Genomic DNA, 24,788 nt, shown 5'->3' on the forward strand with positions numbered 1-24,788 from the left:
TGCTTGGGGGACCATATGGGATGCTGGGAATTGAACCCGGACCACCGTGTGCGAGGCAGCCCCCCTAACCCCTAACCGCTGTGCTATTGCTCCAGCCCCTTTAATGACACTTCTAAAGCACTATTTTCGTAACTGTGAGTAAGCTGAAGAACCAAAACATAATATTGCTCTACCCCAGGACCAGCAATAGCAGGAATCTCAGGCCCAAGAGTCAAGAAGAGGAAAGTATTCAGTTAGAGCCCAATACCAAGACACTTTATTGTAGGGGCCAGAGATAGTACAGTGGGTGAGGGGTTTGCCCTGCCATCCGGGGGCACCACATGGTGTTTCCCACCATCACCATCAGGAGTGATTCCAGAGAACAGAGCCAAGAGTAAACCCACATACGGCCATTTGTGGCCTTAAAACAACAAACAAAAGTTGTGGAAGAACATAGATGCTAATAAATTTGTGTTGAGTCAACAAAATAGCACAAGAGAAAACTCCTCCAGATTCCTGTCGTCCTCCAGGGCTTCCCAGTCAGAAGGCAAGAAGGATGGCATTCACTCAATGCCTCTTTTGCAGACCACAACACCCAAAAGGAGAGAGAGAACACAGGGGATTGCCCTGCCACAGAGGCAGGGGGGGATGGGGAGATTGGGGGTGGGAGGGAAATTACCCATGGTGGTGGAAAATGGGCACTGGTGGAGGGATGGGTATCTGATCATTGTATAATCGAAACCCAAGCACAAAAAATTGTAAATCTACAACTGTACCTCATGGTGTTTCACTAATAAAAAAATAAAAATAAAAATAAAAATAAAAGAAGGATGGCATTGTAGTGTTCAGAACTCACCCTCCCGAAGAGTGTGGACAAAGGAGGGAATTGGAAATGAGGAATTTAGACAATTCACTCAAAAGAGGAAAAGGCATGGTAATAATTGTGAATGGCAGAAATGACTATAACATTATTCGCCATTTTCAGAAGAAGATGAAGAAAGACCTTTTTTTTTCTGACCTCAGTATATGAACCCCAGGTTCTTTCTGATTTCCAGTTCAAGGTCTCCTTAAATAAGCACACACAGAAGGCAAGATAAAATAGTATCACAATCAATCACAACCATCCTGTTATTCGTCGATTGCCTTGAGCAGGCCCCAGTAACGTCTCCTTCGTCCTAGCCCTGAGATTTTTTTTTTTTAAAGTGCTATATTCAAGGCTCTTTCAGGGTTAGGAGAATGAGACCCTTTATTGTTACTGGTATTTGGCATATTGGGTACGCCACGGGGAGTTTGCCAGACTCTGCCGTGTGGGCAGGTTACATTCCGTAGCCTGCCAGGTTGTCCAAAGTAGGAATGAGATGATAAGATGTCACAATAAGATGTCGCGTGGCTGCGAATGTGGCCGCACGCATCCAGGAGCTGGGTTTTATAGTCTCTGATTCTTGGCCGCTGATGGGATTACACGGCGCCAGGGGGCCAGTTGGTGGGTGTGACCCCCGCCTACTGGAATTTGGAGGATCTGGGTGGAGGATGCTCAGCCCCGATCCGAGCAGGCTTGGAGCTCTCAGCCCCGATATACTATTTTATTTTATTTACTAATAAATAAAATAGTATATTGGTGAATATTTGTGTTTCTGCAACATGTTTGCTAGTCTCAGTTTTGCTGTGATGGGTCGTCAACATTGTTTTACAGGGTGCATGGGACAGGTAGATATGAAAGAAAGTAAAGTTCAATGATCAAGGCAAATAAAGATATAAGTTGGCAAATATAGATAACAGTAACTAGAAACTCAAATTTACATTAAGTTGCCACCTTTTTGATGATTTAAGGGGGAATAACAGGTTTTTTTTTTATTAACAGAAGTGCCAAAGCAGTTCAATAAAAGAAGTGATTTTACTTTTTATTTATTTATGAGGATAAGAACATTATTTGGGTCTCTCAAAGAGGAATCGAAAGAGCTATGCTTGGAATATCACGCTTCACTCAAAGAAGAGATAGAATCCGGAGTTCCGATCTCCGTCAACGCTCAAGAATCAGGGACACTGTCTCATTTGCCAAGGCATCAAAAATCAGATGGGCTGGACATGTAATGAGGTTGTCAGACAACCACTGGACTAGAGCCATTACTGACTGAATTCCACGGGACATCAAAAGATTGCGTGGACACCCACCTACAAGATGTTCAGACTTCTTCGTCAAGACCCTGAATGATCGGTTTGAGACTCTGCATGTTTCTAGAACAAACAGATGGCATTGGGCTACACTAGCACGCAACAGAGATGAATGGAGATGTTACTGGCACCCGCTCGAGTAAATCGATGAATAGCAGGGGATCAAGTGATCAAGTGATTTACTTATTTTTGCTTTTGTGGGTCACACCTGGTGATGCACAGGGGTTACTCCTGGCTCTGCACTCAGGAGTTACTCCTGGTGGTGCTCAGGGGACCATATGGGATGCTGGGAATTGAACCCGGGTCAGCCGCATGCAAGGCAAACCCCCTACCCGCTGTGCTATCTCTCAAGCTCCCAAGGAAGGAATTTTAAAAATTATGCAGGAGGGCCTAAATATAGTACAGCAGCTTAAACACATGCCTTATATGTAAGTGACTCAGGTTTACCTCTGATACCCATATGGTTCCTTGAGCCTGCCAGGAGTGATCCTTGACCTTGACCACAAAGCCAGTTCTAAGCACAAATAAACAAATAGATAAGGTGCAGGAGCACCAGAGAGATTCAAAGTTTTTTTTTAAAATTATTTATTTATTTATTTATTGAATCGCTGTGGGAAAAATTACAAAGCTCTCAAGTTTAGGTCTCAGTCATGCAAATATCAATCACAATTCCCTTTACTGATACTTATTTTTCACCACGAAGAACCCCAATAAACCCCAACCCTCAAACCCCCCTCCAATGTCTGTGGAGTAGATGAATTCTAGTTAACACTCTGTCTACTTTGACTAGCTTCATTGTTTTGATAAAAGTTGCACCATTATTATTTAGACTTTACCCACCCCCCCCCAAACTCAGCCATGTTGAAAAAGCATTGTGAAATGATCTGCTTTCTACAGCTGGGTTCAAGAATTAAATGATGTCGTGCGGCCACTATCGCGGCCACGTGGTTTTGGATTTCTGCTATTTTATTTATTAACCCTGCAAGTATTTCTACTGAGAGTCAGATAATTAAGAGATTGGTCTCTGTGCTTCTGGGGCCGTGGCCGTGCTGAAGAGCCGCTCGTGGGGGGCAACTGGTGACCTCGGTCGGGCGTGAAGGACGGGCCGGGGCGCCCCCCGTCCCATGAGGTACCCATCGCGCCCCCACTCCCGGCTCAGACCTGCTCTCCACCAGGCTCCCATGCGGCCGCCATCTTCGAGATTCAAAGTTTAAGTTCAAAGATTAAGCCCATCCCAAGAATGTATGAGAGTTTGAGTCCCAACATCACATTAGAGTGTGCATCACTGGTGTAACCCTGGTGGCTCCTTAGTACGGCCGGCCTTGTATGATCCTGTTGGCCCTGGTGGTTACTGAGCACCTTTGGCCATGTGTGATAGTGGCTGTTAATTAAAAAATGGTGCTGGAGCAATTGGGCATTCAAAAAGAATGACAATAATATTCACTTAAATTTCACACACACTGGCTAAAACATGAATCACAATGTAAATATAAAACAAGGAAACTACAAAACTTTTAGGAAGAATGACAGATCATTTTCAGACCAAAGGGAAGGTACAGAGTCTGGAAACGTGAGAGCAAAAGTTGTTAGTATTAAGAAAAATTGAAAATGCATGCCTTGTTAAAACCTAAAATCATTGTTTAGAGAAAGACTAGTAAGAGGATAAAAAGACAAACCATAAACAAAAAAATATTTGCAAACCACATACTCAGAGCAAAAGACCATAGTTGGGTATATGTATGAGAAACTCTCACAACTCAACAATAAAAAAATAAGTGATAGCAAAATATAAAGTAGTGCCAATACCAAATGCTGGCAATTTTATAAAGAAATTATATCACACACACACATATATATATATATACATATGTATATATATATATATTCCTATATATGTATATATACATATATATGTATATATATTCATATACATATGTATGTATATATATATATATATATATATATATATTCCTCCTCCCCTCTCAGAGAGCCTGACAAGCTACCAAGAGTATCTCTCCCGCACGGCAAAGCCTGGCAAGCTACCCATGACATATTCGATATGCCAAACACAGTAACAAGTCTCACAATGTTACTGGGCCTGCTCGAGCAAACCCATGAACAACGCGAGGACAGTGACAGTGATATTTATCAAGGTAAAGTTAAATGGTACAATCACTCTGATATATAGTTTAGGAATTTCTTAGGAAATTAAACATGCAAGTTCTAGTTTTTAAATGTGAGGAATGCTTATTGACATTTTAATTTAATATTTATTCTGGTTCATAAAATACAAGCTCTGTGTCCCATTGCTATAATGATGGTGAAATAGATTTATTGATATAAAATTATCTTAATGATCTTGCCTCTCTGAAAATGCAAGAAAACCATTTTTAACTGTGAATATTTTCTTTACCATGCAAAATAAATTTCATTAAATTACTATAAATCAAAATCCTATCCCTTGAAATTAAACATAGACATTCTATTACACATAGAAAAAAAAAGAATAGAAAAACCAATACACCAATCATCTCATAAAATACTTTTATTTTTGTAACACAAACACCTTTCTTCAGAAATATTACTAGGGCATGTTTCTTACAGCTTTATATTTGGGGATAAATATATTTAAAAAAATTATTCCTACTAAGCTGTGATATATAATGTTTTTCTAACAACATTACATGTTTCTTTCAGAAAGCAATTAGAAAAACTATTACTACTGCAAAGAATTCTACTTAATCCTAAGGTATAGAATCAACAAAAATGGTGAAAAAAGTCTTCTGATTAAATGTTTAAGACCATCATAGGGATATTTAGTTTCCTCCACAAAGAGCCACCAGAATTTTTTCATAATCTCCCTTGGTTTCATCCTGTTGATTAAAAAACAGAATATACTAAATGATAATTGAAATCACAATGAGTATATCTTTATTTATAAGTTATTGTATTTTTAAATAAACAGTAATATAATATATATCAAAGCACATCTGTTATCTCGAGTTTTTATAAAGATAATGAATATATTTAAATTATATAATCCTTATAGCTGATAACTGATATTTGTTAATTTTTCGTTATATAAATAGCAGTCATGTTTATGATTTAAACTGTGACCATCTCTGAATTTATTATGTTGTAAATTGTGTTATAATTTTCCAAGAAAATATTTGCAAGGAAGGAAGGAAGGAAAGAAGGAAGGAAGGAAGGAAGGAAGGAAGGAAGGAAGGAAGGAAGGAAGGAAGGAATTTCAGTATAGAAACAGCTAAGAGTGAAAGTTCAGTTTACCTAAAAGATAACATAGCAAATCAATCTTATATAAGACATTTAAAGATGTGTTAAGTCAGCCTTTCTCTTTGAAGGGTTTGCAAAAGGAGTTGCGATTTGTGAGTTAGTCTTATGAAAATTACAACATACCAGGATGGCTTGGCAGAGAGAGATGCCATACAGCTGCTGATAGTATACTTTGATATCATTCATATCAATTTCAGAGCGGGAAACCATAATTCTGATCAATTTCTTATGACGAGTCCCAATGCCCTGTCCAAAATAAAGAATGGTGTTTCTCATAGTCATCAACAACAAATCCAACAGAATTTTATTCTAATAAGGCAATGTATTGTTCCCAACACCCCCTCCTTCCATTGGCTGGAACAATGATTTTTCTTAATGGGAAGATATGAAAATAAATGTAATTTCAAACAATAAGAGGTGCTCTTCCACAAACAACAATTTCCCCTGAAGAAAGCATGCAGGCAAACATTACCTTCATGGCACGGTGCAGCTCCTCAGCAAAGTACCTTGGTTTGCTTGTGGCACACATCACTGAGAGAGAGAGAGAGAGAGAGAGAGAGAGAGAGAGAGAATTTAATTAATACGTGGGCATGAAAGAAACCAGAAAGAGCAAGTTGTGCAATAAAGATTCTATACGTCTGTGTGGATGGGGTTGGGCATCTTGACAGTGAAGGGAGCTGCCAAGGTTGCACATAATAGTGCTCAGGGAATCATGAGATGCAGCTCCTAAAACCCAGGACCTGTGCACTTCCAGTTGATGACTCACTGTCTCAGCCCTTTACCAGCAAGGTTCTATTCTCCATCCTTAGTCTACTTCCAAGACCCAAGGTGGGGTTTATGGCTTATAAGAGACTCTCTAGTGGGTGGTTTTGAATATTCTTTTCCTTTACATCACCATCTATCTTCTTTCATCTTTTTTTTTTTTTTGCTTTTTGGGTCACACCTGGCGATGCACAGGGGTTACTCCTGGCTCTACACTCAGTACTTACTCCTGGCGGTGCTCAGGGGACAATAAGGGATGTTGGAAATCGAACCCGGGTCAGCCACATGCAAGGCAAACACCCTGTGCTATCTCTCCAGCCCAATCTTCTTTCATCTTAAATCCTCTTAAATCCAAGGTGATTTTGCTATTTTGAGTAAAATTGACTTTTCCTACTAAAAGTTGGTTAATGGGCATTAAAGTCCACATAGGCATGGAGTATAGGCCATTTTCATGTTGATAAAAAGAATTCTTAAGTGATATGTGATAGATTTTAAATATGCAGTTGACAAAACATGAATAAACATGCATATTAGTAAGATTGTCCAGCTTACTACTCAAAGTATAATCCTTGGACCAAAAGATTGACATTAACTAGGAAACTGTAAGAAATGTAGAATTCCAGGCCCCATTTAAATAAAAAATAAAATAGCAATCTGTATTTATACTAGATTTTCAGGAGATGTGTGTGTTCCCATTACTGTTTAAGGTGCACCATTTTAGAATGCAGGTTCTCAACTCTGCTTGGTCATCTGAATGGCATGAAAACTGGGTCCAGCGATAGTAGAAACAATAGGGTGCTTCTCTTGAATGATTCTAAGCCTAGTTTGATCCCTGGCAACAGACATGGTCCCCCGAGCCTGGCCATGGGTGATCCCTGAGTGCAGGGCCTGGAGTAATTGCTGAACATCACCAGGTATGACCCCAAAAGAGCAAAACAAAAAACAGAAAAGACCTTGAGAACTTTGATTCCTCAACAGATCTCAGAAGCTGCCAGAGATTGAATGAATTGGACTCTCCGATCTTGAACATGATTATATAGTCATCAAGTGACAAGTCATAATTTGAATCTACATTGATCTGATCCTAAATGTCATGCTCTTAATGGCATTTCTAACTTTCTTTTGCGCTAAATTTAGTCTTGTCCATCACTGGGCATGAGCAACTGCTCCCTAAGTATTTTTCATCTGCCTATCTTCTAAACAGAGGAATAATACCTATTGGATTTAAAAGCCTACTGTCTACAGAGAGTTTCCCACTCACATGGCAGAGTCTGTCAAGCTACCTCTGGCGTATTCGATATGCCAAAAACAGTAACAATAATGGGTCTCATTCCCATAGTCCTGAAAGAGCCTCCATTTCGGCAGCATTGGGAAAAACAAGTAAGGAAAGGTTGCTAAAATCTCAGGACTGGGACAAATGGAGACACTACTGGTGCCCGCTTGAGTAAATCAATGAACAATGGAATGACAGTGATACAGTGATACAGTGATACTGTCTACCTTTAGCTAAATATTCATTAAATAATCTTCAATTTTGTCTCTTTTCGAAGACTTAAACAGATTATCTGAACTCCGAGGAGATGGGAGTTATTCAGTTTTATTTTTGTTCATTTTCTTAATAAATTATGGACAACATTAACAATTTCAAGTTAGCACTTTCTCTCCAGGCCTACATACCAATGGTTTGGAAGCATTTTTCGACGTCGCCTTTCATTTCCAGTTTCAGTACCTTGTTCATGTCATGCTCACTGTACTTGCTGTACTTCTGAAACACTAAGTAAATAAATTTAAACTTAGAAATAATACACAGCATCCCAATCTTTAGCACACTTTAGCAGACTCAGAACAACTCTTTTCTTTGGAACATCTGAATGTCAATACAATTTTAAAGCTCATTTACTCAATGAGCATATTTTGAAAGCTTCATCTTCTTCTATGGATGTAACTGGCATGATTATTTTGGTGCTCTTGTGGAAACTGGGGACATTTTTGCAAGTGTTGACATTTATTAGAAATGCTATGTGATTGACAACCATAGCAATATATCAGAACTAAGTGTCATAGCAAATTAATGTTCCCTTATACATAAGAATCTTTGTCGTAAACTTCTCTTAATTGCAATATTGGAACTCAGTGTACTATTATACTATAACAGACTTGAGGTGATTCTCATGATTTTCCCTTTATCTTGCCTTCCAGAAATCTTAGAGTTAAATCTTGTGCTCAAAGATAAATAGTCTTATTTTTATCCCCGTAGCATCTATATATTATTTTCTTCACTGATCTTTTACTCATTTTTCTTCATTGCAATATCAGTTGATCTATTGTGAGCACATATTTTGTCATATATATTACATATATTGTGGGAGTATGGGTAGAAATAGGGAAAGCATAGAAATAGTGTTCTGTATATATATTACAGTCACAAAAATGTGTTTCAAATACTATAAAATGGTTGCTGAAAGTGGGATACATTAAAGATTCAAGAACACTATATTAATTTAGTACAGTTTGTGGCAGATTGAGACATCTCTCCCTTTAATATATCATAAACAAAATATATCTTTTTATGAATAGTTTCTGGGGAGCGTTTTATTATTATTTTTAAAATTCTTACCTCTGCGAAGATGGGGATAGCTTCTGGTGGTCAGGATGGTACTGAAGACATTGACATCTGTCCCTTTTCTTTTCTCTCCTGCTTCATATAAGGCCTGTCAAATAACAGAAAAATAAATACTTGGTTATCTGCTGGCTTGATATCTGAAAAATAATGTCAGATTTCTGACCGCTGCTTGCATCTAACATGATTTGAACTAATAATGCTAAGATTTCAAATTTCTTGAAGATAGGAAATTTGTTTGTCAAATATCTTATCCCGTAATATATTGGAATGTCTTCCAAAGTTTAGAGACTAGAGTGTGAAAAAACCACTTTCGTTAAATTAAACTACTTTAAGAATGTGCTTTATATTATGACAGTTCCAAAAGTCTATCTAGAAGCTTTAAAATATATAAATCAGCAAACTTTGCTATTCAATCACTAACAACTAAAATCTGCATCTCAGATGTTGATGGGGTATTCTTGGATTTAAATTCCAATTGTGCCACAAATTCCAAATCTCTAATTTAATGGTTATGAAATCTTAAATAATATGGCCTTATTAGATTACAGTTTTCCCTCTTTTATAAATGACAAAAAGATAATCCCTGCCTTAGTATCACAACTTTTCTATGTTAGGTAAAGGTAAAGGTAAAGGCCCTCCTGTTGATCATCAATTTGCTCGAGCCGGCCCAGTAACGTCTCCACTGGAGACTTTGTTGTTACTGTGTTTGGCATATCGAATGTGTCACGAGGAGCTTGCCAGGCTCTGCCGTGCAGGCGAGATACTCTCGGTAGCTTGCCGGGCTCTCCGAGAGGGGCGGAGGAATCGAACTCGGGTCAGTCATGTTGGCTGCATGCAAGGCAAACGCCCTACCGCTGTGCTATCACTCCAGCCCTATGTTAATTGAAATATAAATTATCCTCACCCTTCAGAATCACACTAATCCATGTGACTATATTAAGTATATGTCACAAAGATTTCATAGTCTTAAAATGGGAAGGAACAAATGAAAAAAGAAAAATAAGAAAATCATGTTTTCACAACAAACTATTCTTCAAAATGATTCATCTAGTGTTTCACTAATAAAAATTTTTAAAAAAAGAAAATGATTCATCAAAATCAGTTTCATTTCCTTTTAATACACTACTGCCCAATTTTTTATAAGGTCTATTCAAAATGTCGATGTCTCATTTTTCTTCTCTAGGACAGCTCAGGTACAGGACAATCAATGCACATAATTCAGAAAATGAATTTTAGGTGACACTGTCCTTTCAGAGGATCCTAGGTTTGCTGTACAAGGAAGGTAGCTAGTGGTAATCTCATATAACATAGACTTATTTGGAATAGAAAGCCAATTCCCTGGGAACTTGTAAGTACTTGCTTACCCTGGCATCTGTGTCAGCCAAGTCTTCATTCATGCTCACATCCTCAGATCGGTCACCCTGAAAAAAATATCCCATTCTCTTATATTGATTTCACACATGTCACCACATGAAGAACTTAATCCTCTTTAAAACAACAAAGTAATGTTCTTGAGCAAGAGAGCAAATTTCCAGAGGGTAATAAAAGGTAAGACTTCCGTCTTTACACAGGAGGAAGCTCCTGAAGTTTTTTAAATTTTACCTTAACTAGAGAAAGCAAAACCTTCCGATATTCTCCAGACGTGTCAAACGTGATGTCTTTAGCCAGATCTCTCTTATGTTCTGAAAGAAAAAAAAATTATCTTGTAGCAAATTGGTGATGATGATGACGATGTAATGATATGCCTGGTATCTGTATATTGACCTGCTAGTTACTATGCCAATTGTTCAATAATGTTTAAATATTAGTATTTGAAGAATAAAATAGAGAAATGAGAGCAAGAAAAAATTTTAATTATTAAATGTAGTTCCTAAAAGACAAAAGAAGAAATATAGCTAACAATGCTAATAAAAAACTACTTATATAAGCACCATTGAATCATTGCATCATTATTAAATAATACTGAAATTGAGAGAAAACCGTAAAGAAAGAATATAGCAGGTAGTGTGTTTGCCTTGTACACAGACCACCAGGTTCAATCCTTAGCACTGTAATATGGTACCCTGAGCACCACTAGAAGTGAAGCCTGAGTACAGAGCCAGGGGTAAGCCCTGAGCACTGCCAAATATGACCCCAAAAATAATAAAATAATAAAGAAAAACTAACAGTGGAACTACTATAACATTTATTTAAAAGAGTAACTACAAGTACTTGCTTGAATATAGATATCTACATTAACAACTACAAATTATGTGATAGCTTAATATGTGAAATATATGTATATATGTGTAAATATAGATTTAAAATTTTACTGAACTCTAAAAGTTGTTTAAACACCTGTTTTAACTATAAATAGATACATTTATTTAAAAAATTACAGTTAAAATGGACTTTGTTTATAATTGCACAGAACTTCTCTAAGTTATCATTGAGCTATATTTTGGGTAGGAGTAGAGAAAAATGTACACATTTTGCTTTTGTAAACATCTTTTATCATGCAAATAAATTAAAAGAGTAATGACCCTTTTGAATATTGTCACTTAAATATGATCTAAGATAAATACTGGTAATATAATCATTTTAAAATGAGGTTACAAATGTTCTTATTCTGATTCCTTTTTATGTTGCTCTGAAAATAACATGTGGAGCTGGTGCATTCACTATAGCTGGACTGAAAAATTAAGGCAAAATATCCTATGTCATCTCACATACTAGACTGAGAAATAAATTTACTGGGAACTTGAAAACCAAGAAAAGGAAAATAGTTAAATCTCAGCATTGCCCAAGACTCAGGTGCAGCTAATCTCTTGACAACATTGACTTTATCAGTGAGGAGAAATGTTCTCTGAAGAGTTAAAGTGAGACAAGATATCTTTCATCTTCATGGGTCTAGCTAGAAACTAAGAGTAAGTGAGGTATTACATGACCCTTACCTAAAACTTACTAAAACTTACCTTCCATATAGACTCTATTAATTTCTCTGATTTCTCTGTTACATCTTGATGCCAAGATCTCATTCAGAGTATCTTCATCAGTTCCCGCACCCTTTAAAAAATAAAGAGAAATAGAGAAACATCTCCTGTTAAGAGTAGCAACTAGACTTTATAACCTGGAATTTGTTCAGAGTTGACATTTATTTCAATTTCCTCAGAATTTTCAGTAAATAGTAAATAGTCACTGTCACTGTCCTTCTGTTGTTCATCGATTTGCTTGAGCAGACCCAGTAACGTCTCCATTGTGAGACTTGTTACTGTGTTTGGCATATCGAATACATCACGGGTAGCTTGCCAGGCTTTGCTGTCTGGGCGAGATACTCTTGGTAGCTTGCTGGGCTCTCCAAGAGGGGCAGAGGAATTGAACTTGGGTTGACCGGCTCGACCACGTGCAAGGCAAATGCCCTACCGCTGTGCTATCGCTCCAGCCCAAAGAGTCACAATTTGATAATATAATAACAATTTGATTATTATTATAATAAGCTTTCTTTTATTGCTGTTAACCAAAAGTGCATTTGATATCAATATTTAGGACAAATACATACATGGTCAGTGCAGTGCTGGAGTGATAGCACAGCAGTAGGGCATTTGCCTTATGTGCAGCTGACCCACGCGACCCAGGTTCAATTCCTCTGCCCCTCTCAAAGAGCCCGACAAGATACTGAGAGTATCACACCCACACGGCAAACCCTGGCAAGCTACCCATGACATATTCAATGTGCCAAACACAGCAACAACACATCTCACAATGGAGATGTTACAGGGCCCGCTCGAGCAAATCGATAAACAACAGGACAGTAACAGTGACATTGTGATTATATAGAGCCATCATGAGTAGGACAAAATACACTATTGTTGTTAATCCCAATATTTATAATGAATTAATTCATTAATTTTATTCCCACTTGATAGGTCCTATGCTAGATATTGAGGAAATGTTAGTAGACATAAGGGGACTTGACCATTACTTTGTCTTGAGGGGAGATTTGCTAAAAAGCAAAGGAGTTGATACCTTCATGGCAGCGTAGAGTTCATCAGCATCGAATTGAGCTGGAGTTTTTAACAGCGCCAAAGCAACTTCCTCAACGTGACCTGTAAGGGCTTTCTTCAGAGCAGCATCCAGGGGCTGGAACAGAGATTATCAAGACTTCAATTCCACAGCAATGAGATATTACCTGACCTCAGGTCACAGTACTGCTGAGTACTAATCAACAGCTGGGCAGTATAGAGCTCCTCTTCTTTATCAAACAATCCCAGGCATTTAGAAGCTATTCTAATCTTTTCATTTTCGAGTGATAAAGATAAAATTTTCTAGATTTCTGATAAATTAAAGGAGAGGGTCACAATCATTAATGTGGAAAGTAATTCACAAAGGTGAAACCTAGAAGTTTGTGATTTAACAGAAACAATAATAGCAATACTTTAAAAGAGTAGACTCTCAAGTTTTCAGTAATTGAAGTATACACTACTCAAAGCATTGACATTATGGAATTTTCAATCAAAATTCTTTGCCAAAATTTGCCCATATGTGGTATAAAAAGTGTAAGTAAAGTAAAAAAGTAAAGGCCCTCCCGTTGATCATTGATTTGCTCAAGCGGGCCCAGTAACATCTCCATTGGAGACTTTGTTGTTACTGTGTTTGCCATATGGAATACTCTTGGTAGCTTGCCGGGCTCACCGAGAGGGGCGGAGGAATCGAACTCGGGTCGGCCACGTTGGCTGTGTGCAAGGCAAACACCCTACCGCTGTGCTATCACTCCAGCCCCCAAAAGTAACATGTAAGGTCTATAGTAACATGTAAGATCTCTAGCATTAAAAGTGTAAAGCATGCCTTTAATGTAGAAATGTATGCATGTACAAACTACATTTAGGCATTAATCACTTCAGATTAAATATTAGTAGAAAGCACATTTAAATTGAAATGTTTTCTTTATTGTCCATGATAAACTTAATGCTTACATACAAGTTAACAAGTTTTCTCTAGTATGGAGTACTACATCCTCGAAGAACTTAAATTGAAATGACCTCTGTATTAGATCAGTAAATTCTCTAAAAAGGGTTCAGTTGCAAGTATGTGGATAAATCCTGCAACTCTAGTTCTTCTTGTAATGAAATATACTACAGTCTGTATGTATTTAAAAACAGGAAACTGTGCTTCAACATCCGCGTTTCAACATAAGTGTGATTGAAATTAAAGGTTCAAATTTGCCCTTCCCACCTACCTTCCCCTTTTCCTGGAGATACGCTGCCTTGATCTGCTGACGCTGTGCGTTATTTCTCTTAGTAAGGATGTCAATGATGGTTGCTTCATCCACACCTGGAAATTGGAAGATCGAACAGTTTACAATGGAGTTGCATCATCAATCCTTGATACCAAATGATTCAAGATCAAGTTGCTCTGAATAAACTTCCTAACAAAGAGAAACAATTATAGATAGCATGCCGGAGGAACATGAATTGTAGTCCACTCCTTTGAGTAGGAAAAGAACTGATTCCTAGGATTCCTGTGCTTCAGTGTCTTAACCTAGTTCAGATGTTACGAGAGGGCTCCTAGGGATGGCTTGGTCGATAAAGGTGTGTGGTTTGCCAGTGTGAGACCATGAGTTTGACTCCCCAGCACTGTTCACCTGCACCAGAGTGAGTCTTAGCAACTTTATTGTTTGGGACTCTTGGAACTGCAACAGTAACAGTGAGTACTAACAGTCATTGTAATAGAGCAACACAGCTTTAGAGTGCAAACCCCAGAGAGAACCACAACTAAAGATGTCTGAACACCAATATCAGGAGTATGATTCAGAGTGAATACTTGTACTGATTACTGCATCTAAGACGCATGACTCCTGGTGAGCTCCATGACTGAGTGCAAGCACCAAAATCAGGTGATCACCCCTTGACAAACATCACAATCGCATGTGCAAGTACCACAGTTGTGTGGTTCTGTGATCACCACAACCAGCTGATATGAGGGCTGGTTGTCATAGTGGGAACAAAAAGAAAAAGGATAGAGGGAAAAAAGAGAGAGGATATTTAGGTGCATAATAACATACTTTCCTAAGTTGCCACATGTAAGAGGGGGGCAGTTAGAATAGAAAAGAGAACCACTGTGACAGTGATAGATGAAATGATCACTCTGGACAAAAATTGAGTGCTGAGAGTAGGTAAAGGGATAAACATGATTGTCAGTACTTGTATTGTGAACCAGAAGGTCCAGAAGGAAAGGGGGGGTGAGGAGAGGCAGGGAGAAGAAAATTGCCTGCCATAGTGGCAGACTATAATGGGGTGGGGTATGAGGGTGGTGGCAGAAAGGACACTGAGCATATTAGTGGTGGGAAATGTATACTAGTGAAGGGATGGGCATTGGAAGATCCTATGACTGAACAGATTTATAACTGCGTGTTTCACAATGCCTCAATAATTTTTTTTAATTTAAAAATAAAATATTTCCGACAAATAAGCCACCTCCAAATGACTTGACTAGTGATTTACACTTGGGTTTTAAATACCTATATAAGCAATATTTTATGAAAAATGTATTTGCCCATTTTTAAAGTCCCCGTGGGAACAGAGATTTCAACACTGAGTTTCTACTAGAAATCAACCGCTTAGGATATTTCTTGTAAGGTCATAGAGATACTTCAGGAGTTAATTGAGGCAATCGGTTTGCATGTGGTCAACCCTGGTTCAATCCCTGACTCTGTCTATGGTTTCCCTAAGCTCATAGTCAGGAGTGAACTATGAGCATAGAGTCAGGAGTTAAGCCCTGAGCACTCTGGGAATTCTCCTCACCACAAAGAAATGAAAGGAAGAAAGAAATTGGTCGTATCTGTGTAGATTCCATTGGTTTCACCAAAAGTTCCTGTATTCTGAAAGTAAATGTATTTTCATTTGACAGCAGATTTTTTTAAATATATTTATAGTGAAACAGATGCCACTGAACATGTCTTTTAAGTAGCCTTTCATAAGACCATTCTGAAATATCCAGGAAGGGAGGGTTTGGAGAACTCATAATTACCTTTAACTGTTATTGCTTTATGCAAAGCCTCAACATCTGAGGATGGATTAAAGGAAGGATAGGGATACACGGCAGACCCAGAGCCACCTTTGGATCCTTTTACAGTTTTCTGTGAATGAGAAAGAAAGAAATCATCCTCCATTCATTCATATTATTTTCTGTATTATGATTTAACTAAGTTACTTCATCGTCACTTGACTTACAATGTATTCTTGCTCATCGTTATCAATAAACCAGGCCTGCTTGAGGAATTCTGATACCATCGACATTTTTTAAGTATCTGCAAGGGAAAAATGGGGAGATGTAGAAAGTGTTCATCAAATCCATGAAAGTTAAATCTATTATAATCATGTGACCTGAGCTGTAATAAAATAAATGAATGAAAGAACACAACCCACCACACATGTACACCACCTCTCCCATACACAATACGTAGAGCAAACTTGGCCTTACAATCCAAAACAAAATAGTAAATGTTAATTCATTTGAGGGAATCTTATTCTATAGTCCCAAAATCTCTACACAGAAATGTAGCTTTTCCTTGACAAACTCAATTTAGACTTCACAATTTCAATAATTTCTCAAAAGAAGCACAATTGCTGAACAGAAGCACTAGTGATTTGTTTCATTATTCTAGATTCACAGACCAAATATATACCAAAACTGCTCAAAAGTATTAAAATATCACCTTTTATCTCAAAGAATTTACAACTACTCTACTCTGCCCAGAAAACAAATAAACTAAAGAAATTTCTTAAATTAGGAAATGCTGGCTAATCTAAGCCTCTTCTCGAATGACCCAAGATTAACATGACAGAAACGTTAATAAAAACTTGACATAGTTGAAAAGCTGAAAGCTTACCAGGGCATTATTAAATACTTTAAAGGTATTCCCAAACATTATTTTTCTTTGGAAAACATAAAAAGATTTTGAAAAATGAAAGTAGCTTGATTTTATTTATATTTAAAAAGATCTTGCATCCTGTGTAATGGAGAATGGATGAGTTAAACTATTTTGTTTAATAGAGATCACTTAACAAACTTTGGAGGTATATAGGATTAATTGGTACCATAAAAAAAAAGCCTAAATAAAGAACTTAATGTGTAGTTTTATAAAGGACAATTATATATAAAAATCTATAGGATTGAATTCAGATTCAAAACTCTATTCACAAATTCATAAATTTAAGATGTAATTTTCTCCCTGAATGGTTTTTCCATTCTGTGTTAGAAAATTATTTCAGCACATGGTGTGATCACCATTTCCATAATTTTTCCTATTTATGGTCAAGATATTGCTTTGACATGCTTTCCATACCTTTAAAAAACATATAAAATTTATGTAACAAATTTTTATACTCTAACAGGAATTTTAGGGTAAATTTGCCACCCTGTATGATTTCTTTGAAAAAACTCTATCTCAATTTTTTTTTTTATTGTTCTCATCCTTCAGCAATATTTTTTAATGAATCAGTTACTTTTTTTTAAACCTGATATATCTTTAAAGCTAATGTGTTTTTTGTTTTCTCCACAAAAGAAATTATCAATGACACTTTTTGTCTATGAATGTGTGTTTTTTGTCTCCGTATTCAATCTTTTTCCACATTTTTCTACTCATTCCTCCAGAGACCACTTATGATTTTATGTCAGGTTATTGGAAGGAAATCTCTACAGTTTAACTTTTGATCTGAAGTTAATGACTCATGAGAACTAATACTATAACCTAATTCCTTAAAAGCGTGTTCAGACAAAATGTTTTAATCTCCACTAGCTAAAAAATAACCACTGTTGCAAGTAATGCGATTAAATATATGAGAAAAGTATTATCCAAAACAGAAATAATCTCTACTTGATTATCGCAAGGTTTGATCCAATTACTATTCTATCATCTGTGAGAAGAATCAATATACTGTACATCATTTAATATCTTCCTTCCCACAATCCTTACCCTACCCCCCACCAATATGAAGCTATTTTCCATCAGTAAAGTCATGATGTGCAATTTATATGTGGTATTAGTTCCTGTTACAGTTGTAATCTGATGCAATTGCTGTTGGTGAAAGTTTTATTTTACAATTGTTTTCATTGGTACATCCAAAAGCTTTAGCAATTTTTGCTGCAATTTTTGTCATTTTATTCTTGCCTTTAATAGAGTGGAACCTCAAAGTGAGTGGTATAATTGTTCATTTAACAGTTTTATTTTCCAAAAATTTCAGCTCTATAATTATAAAATGAAACCATCAAAATATTTAATAAGAAATAAAGAACATTATTTATTATAATTTAAAAGATAAATCTCTACATCAAATTATATTCTATGAAAACTTTACCTCATCTTGTTACTTCTGAAAAGGCTCACCTACCTAAGACCAGAAGGGTAGCTCAAATGGTCAGAGTACATGCCTCGCATGCATGAAACCCAAGTTCAGTCTCTACATAACATTGCCCCAAGGAGCACCACCAGGTGTGCTCTGCTGTGGAAACCGTCCCTAAATATGTTTGTGTGTATGTGGGGGAGCTGGAGTGATAGCACAGCGGTAGGGCATTTGCCTTGCACGCAGTCAACATGGCAGACCCAAGTTCGATTCCTCTGCCCCTCTCGGAGACCTGGCAAACTACCGAGAGTATCTTGCCCACACGGCAGAGCCTGGCAAGCTCCCCGTGATATATTGGATATGCCAAACACAGTAACAACAAAGTCTCCAATGGAGATGTTACTGAGCCCGCTCGAGCAAATCAATGAACAACAGGAGGACAGACAGACAGATCGTAGTTGGGGTAAAGGGTGTGACTGTGAATATACTTCAATATACTTCAGTGGTAGATATTTGTCTCAAAAGTATGAGGTTCTGGATTTAATTCTTGGCACTCTAACCAAAATCAGAATCACACAAAAATGAATACATGATGCATGAATTATTTTTCAAATTACAAAGTGTAGAAAAGTAATAATATTCCTCTTATGGTTGTATAATCTAATAAAATAATAAAACTGTCGAAGTTATCTTATATAATATTGTCATATATTATACACAAAGGAGACAGCTTTGTAACATGTCCTCTAACTTCCTAGATTTTGGTCTGAAAAAATTTGGATGACATGAATGTAGGGTCTATAAAAGAAAAACAGCCTGAATAAAATCAATCTCATGGAAATGATTAGATGAAAAGATTTCTCAACTCAAAAATATCTCTTAGAAAAATTTAAATATACGAGGATTATGAGAGCATAAAGCATTGTTTTCAGAGAAATAGATTTCATCATGTTCTGCTAGTAAGGTGTCTAAAGTCTAGAATATTCATTATAGGAACCTTCTGCTAACTGTGGCATACCTCACAAATATAGCAAAAATATTTGATCAATTGTATTAATAAATTATTATGACTATCCAATGCATATTTATCTACTCTTTGCCAAAAAACTGCAGTTTTATATTTCATAATGTCCAAATTCAATAATCTGGAGGTAACTCTTGCTTTGGACTGGAGTGATAGCACAGCAGGCAGGGCATTTGCCTTGCATGCAGCCAACCCAGGTTCGATTCCTTCGTCCCTCTCGGAGAGCCCGGAAAGCTACCAAGAGTATCCTGCTCACACGGCAGAGCCTGACAAGCTCCCCATGGCATATTCTATATGCCAAAAACAGTAACAAGAAGTCTCACAATGGAGACTTTACTGGTGCCCGCTCGAGCAAATCAATGAACAACAGGAGGACAGTGCTACAGTGCTATACCTCTAGCTTTAAATATAAAGAAATAATCCATACATACATTATAAACTGGTAATCAGTATACAAATGGGAGTTATTCTTCTTAACTATTGTCATTATTATGATACATGTTTTGATTTGGTTTGTGAAATAGAATTATACTCAAGAAAAATAATTTAGGGATGGAACTGTGTCTCAGTTCTTGAGAGCTTTTCTTATATCTATGAATGAGATCCTTGATTCAATTCCTGAAACTGCAAAAATAAGTAAATAAAGTAATTACAATAATTTAAGTAGCCCATATATACATGACATGTTTAGTTTTAAATGTTCTACTAGTTGCAGTATTTTGAGCAAGATATGTAAGAACTTACTTTACTAATTTATCTTGACTTAACATATAACTACTGATAAATTCTTGAAGACAAATAATCTTATTGTTTTATGTCATCTAATTTGAAGATGAAATACATTCTTTTCACATAGGTCTAACTCTATGGAAGATAACAATATTCACACTTCTTATAAATTAATGATCTTGTTGAGACTAGGAACTGCATACCAGTCTCAGATTATCTCTCTACAAGATTTAGTTTTATGCATATTACTATATTTGGATTCTATGTGTCACAAAAGCATACTCTGTATCTTATGCAACAAGAAACAAAAATTGGTAAATCTGTATTAAGATGCCCACTATGCTTATTAGGCTCTAGAATAAATATCACCAAGATATGGTACCAACTATATTGTACCAACTTGACAATTTAGAATAGTAAAACTAGTTATGACAGTTCCTCAAATTAAAAAGAAGAAAAAAGTACTATGTAGTTGAGTGTAGGATTTGTGTATTTGAGACTCTGATATGGTCACCGCCCCCAAAACAAACAATTTTAAAAAGTAAATTATTCTGATTGTTTTCTATTTATTCATTTTGATTTAGGACCACACTCAGTGATGCTCATGGCTCCCCCTGACTCAGCATTCAGGGATCACTCCCGATGGTGCTCTGGGGACCACATGAGATGCTGAGAATACAATCCTCGGTGACCACGGGCAAGATAAATGCCTTACCCACTGTACATATCTTCAACCTGTGCTCTTATTTTTAAAATATATAGACAGGCATATTTAAGGGCTCTGGAACATCATATCTGCAATGTTTTCTCAAATGTTATAGAAAAATAATTATAGATACAAAAGGGAAGAGGAAGTAATGATAAAGCAAACATGGTGAAATATTAACATGTGGAGAATCTGGGTAGAAAACATGTGGTAATTCTATGCAACTTTTAAGTCTGCAACTTTTCCAGAGATGGAACTTGGTTTCACAAGATTAATTGCAGGGACTTTAAAAAAAAATGCTTGCTTTGACTACATTTATGATTTCTGGGGTCAAACCTCAAGTGCTCAGTGTTTCCTCTTGGCTCTGACATCAGAGATCATTCCTAGTGGGGCTAAGGGGACTACATGCGGATCTAGGGGTGGAATCTGAGAAAGCTGCATGTGGAGTCATTTTCCTACTCACTGTATTTTCTATCTGACTCCTAAATTGAAGTGAGCGATAGCACAGCGGTAGGGTGTTTGCCTTGCACGCAGCCAACATGGCCGACCCGAGTTCGATTCCTCCGCCCCTCTTGGAGAGCCCGGCAAGCTACTGAGAGTATTTCGCCCGCATGGCAGAGCCTGGCAAGCTCCCCGTGACGTGTTCGATATGCCAAACACAGTAACAATAAGTCTCATGATGGAGACGTTACTGGGCCCGCTCGAGCAAATCTCTGTTAGTCTCATGAAATGCTACTTCCAGAATTTGTGACAAAGGAAGCTAATTTTTGTGTCTATCATACTTTCCTGGTTAGAATCATTACTTCTTCTTTTTTTTTGCTTTGAATTCTCATTTCCTTTTTAGAATCATATTTTAACAAAGATAACACTAGTCATTATCCATGCCTGGTGCACCATAGTTATCCCCAATTTCTATCTAAAAGAATTACAATATTCTAGAATTTTTCTATACAATATTGGCAAGAATTAAGGCATATTAAATCTCTGTCTTTTGATTCCAAAGCTTTCTACGTTCTTTTAATTTAGCAACCAAGAAAAGGTAATAACAACACAGATGTTATTTTGATTAGCTAATACTTGAGAATCAAATTCTTTACCAGTTAATCCATCAAGACTATGACAGAATTCACCCCAGCCTTAAGGAGTTTATTTTTTAATGCTTTGACTTGTGCACAGTTTTTAATTAAAACAAATATTTCACAAGTCCTTCCCACAGCTATGTATGTGAAAGGAGGCAATTAGACTCTACAATGGCATGGCTTAAGAAGAGTCACTTTTCCATGATAGCCTTAGGAATGTTTTGCTTCCAGGCCTCCACAGTGCTTTTCCTTTGCCTAGAATGCTCTTTTCTTATTGAGGCACATTTATCTTTGCCTAACTCTTGCTCCCAAGAGCAAATAGAACATAGGTTGCAAGTCCAGAAAGCCTTCATTCACTCAACACCAAGTTGAATGACCTGTGCATTTTCAAATTCCTTGACCCCCAAACTGGTCATTATTGCACCTATTGTGTCATTAGAAATGTGTTTTCTCTATTCACAAGCAAATTCCAGGAAGTCAAAGAGAACATATCACCTACCTCTAATCCTGGTAAAATTCCTGGCATTTAGTATGTTAACAAGTATTTTTGAAAGAACAAAAACTAAATCATTGTTGTTTACTTAGTAACTATATCTTTGCTAATTTAACAAATGTGTTATATTGAACACTTATTAATAAAAAACAAACTCTTTAGAGCTTTATCTAATTCTCCTTAACTGGCTTTATGATCTAAAGAAGACATTTAACTTCTCTAGGGGAAATGAATTTATTTACAAAAACAATTGTGTTGGAATAAATAATGTCTTAGACTCATTATAGCTCCTAAAAGCCAATCTTTAAGTTAAATTTCTCAACCTAGCATAATGCAAGCAGGAAGGTCTTTTATTACATCGTTCTAATCCCTCAGATAAAATAATTTTATTTTAAAGCAAGAGTAAATCATATATTCCAAATTTGAATTTCAGTTTATCAGAAAATAATAACTTTATTGGATCAGCTTTGATTTTTATTTTAATAGGTCATAAATAAATGGGTCTAAGAGAACATTACCAAAAAACTCAGCAAACTGATGACATATACAGAAATGACCTTTGAAGACTTCTTAATTGAAAAAAGTATTTAATAAGTATGAAGCTTTAACTGGGTCCCTAATAATGTTATAATTAACTGTATTGTCAACATCAGTCAAACACTGACTGCTGCCAGATAACTTTGAGCCTGAAGCGAGGGTGGAAGTATAATTTCTGGAGAAGAGGCCATTTCAGAATGAGTACTCATGCCTTTCATTGCATTCAGATCATTTTGCAACACACCTAGTAATGTTTCGTATTTGCAAAACACATTCCTATGGCAAGAAGGGTATATAACCTTTTCAAAGTTCTTACATTTTAGAAGTTTAAGGCAAAGAAAATAGAATAGCTTTCTTAATTAGCCAGCATTAAATAGTAAAAATCAGGTCATTAAGTTCCATATTTAATATGGACCAAAGGAAAAGCTCTTGAAGGACTATCTATAATGAATAGTCAGATGTACGATTATAATTTAACACTTCTCACTTTAATATACATAGTCAGCAGTAGTTTAAATAGTACTTAGACGTGCTTTTCTAAGAGTTTTTATGACCATTAGCTCATTCAAAAATCAACTTCTTAATAAGTTGAGTAATTCTTTAAGATTCTAACAAACATTCCCAAGGGATAATTTTTCTGACAGCACACAGGAAATATTTCCTTTGCCTTTAAGTTTTCAGATCAGCACTTGAAAAGCCTGTCTATGCAAGAGATTACTGGAATAAAAATGCAGCCACACCCTCTTTAGATGAGAAAGCTAAGAGCAGATCCTCTGTCATGAGTAAACATAACATTAATTTCAAAATGTTAATTACAAATGGTAAGTCTTCCACTAAGAGGTTTGCCTATATTCAAGTTTCCTTAACAAAAGAAGAAAATAAATGAGTTCCTGCTGTTTTGAAAGAATTACCTGAAACCCACACTTCCACCATTTCATCGGAGTTGCTCAACTATTGCAAACTCATAATTTGTTAAGACAAAAAACATACTCTTATTTCTTGTTCATGGTAACAAACCAACCCCGTACAAGAAGGTAGTATTTAAAGAAGAAGAAAAGAAAACTTTCATCCTCTTTAAAATTGTCTTTTCTAAGTAAGTTTAAAAAATACACCGGGGATTTGCCAGATAAATACCCAATTAAAAATGCTTATGAAAATTCATTAAATGAAACTTTATTAAATAAATCCTACAAAAGCAGTAACATTAGTATCACTTTGGAAAAAGTTTCACAAACTTAAAGCTGTGACTTACCTAGTATTTTCCTCTTTCTTTCAAAGAACTGAAGAGATTCTTCTCTGTGTGTTTCACTGAGAGTGGAGCCTTGGACTTCTCTTTTATAGAGTTTGAAAGGAAGCCACACCTAGCAACCAGAAATTAGTAATGGGCTGCTTTCTGTTTGAAATACTCGGCTCAGCCTTGCCCCAAACAAAGTGAAATAAGTCTTGCAAAACTATTTGCTGAACCAACTAATAGCTGACAGCACAGAGGAAAAGAAACGGGACAGATTTTTCTCCCTTTTATTTATTTATTTTTTTTTTTTGCTTTTCCCCAAAGGACTACAAAGCAATAAATTTCTCAAAATGCCCTAAAATTCACCCCATTCCTCATAGCAACCATTGCCATATTATCTAAAGAAATTGTAAATTTAAAATGTATAGAGAGAGTCCAAGGAAGGAGAAAGAATATTTACCCAATACCCATCTGATAGGGTGTTAATATCCAGGATATAAATGACAGTAGTAGAATTGTAATCTCCAACACCATCAAAAAATGGAGAGAAGAAATGAACAGAAGCTTCCTCAAGATGAAATGCAAATGATCAAAAGACACATGAACAAATGCTCTACGTTTCATCAGGGAGATGCAATTCAAAACAACAATGAGATATCATCTCACACCACAGAGACTGGCACACATCAAAAAGAACAAGAACAACCAGTGCTGGTGCAGATGTGGGGAGAAAGGAACTCTTACATTGTTGATGGGAATGCCGAATGATCCAGCCTTTTTGAAAAACAATATGGGTATTCCTTAAAAAACTAGAAATTGAACTTTCATATGACCCCATA

At 36.5% G+C, this 24,788-nt stretch overlaps 1 protein-coding gene across 1 annotated transcript; it reads right to left on the bottom strand.

The window, feature by feature from the left end:
• Window positions 1-4,681: 4,681 nt before the first annotated feature.
• On the bottom strand, window positions 4,682-24,031 carry ANXA1 (annexin A1). The gene is made up of 13 exons (XM_056118784.1): window positions 23,971-24,031; window positions 16,039-16,115; window positions 15,836-15,944; window positions 14,046-14,140; window positions 12,836-12,949; window positions 11,785-11,875; window positions 10,433-10,512; window positions 10,195-10,251; window positions 8,825-8,918; window positions 7,885-7,980; window positions 5,918-5,976; window positions 5,569-5,691; window positions 4,682-5,024 (listed from the first exon to the last, which is right to left on the bottom strand). The coding sequence occupies exons 2-13, from the start codon at window positions 16,102-16,104 to the stop codon at window positions 4,968-4,970; spliced, it is 1,041 nt and encodes a 346-aa protein (XP_055974759.1). The 5' UTR covers window positions 16,105-16,115; window positions 23,971-24,031; the 3' UTR covers window positions 4,682-4,967.
• Window positions 24,032-24,788: the final 757 nt, after the last annotated feature.

This window comes from Sorex fumeus, unplaced genomic scaffold, assembly GCF_029834395.1.
Source record: "Sorex fumeus unplaced genomic scaffold, SorFum_2.1 ptg000038l, whole genome shotgun sequence".
Taxonomy (NCBI): Eukaryota; Metazoa; Chordata; class Mammalia; order Eulipotyphla; family Soricidae; genus Sorex; species Sorex fumeus.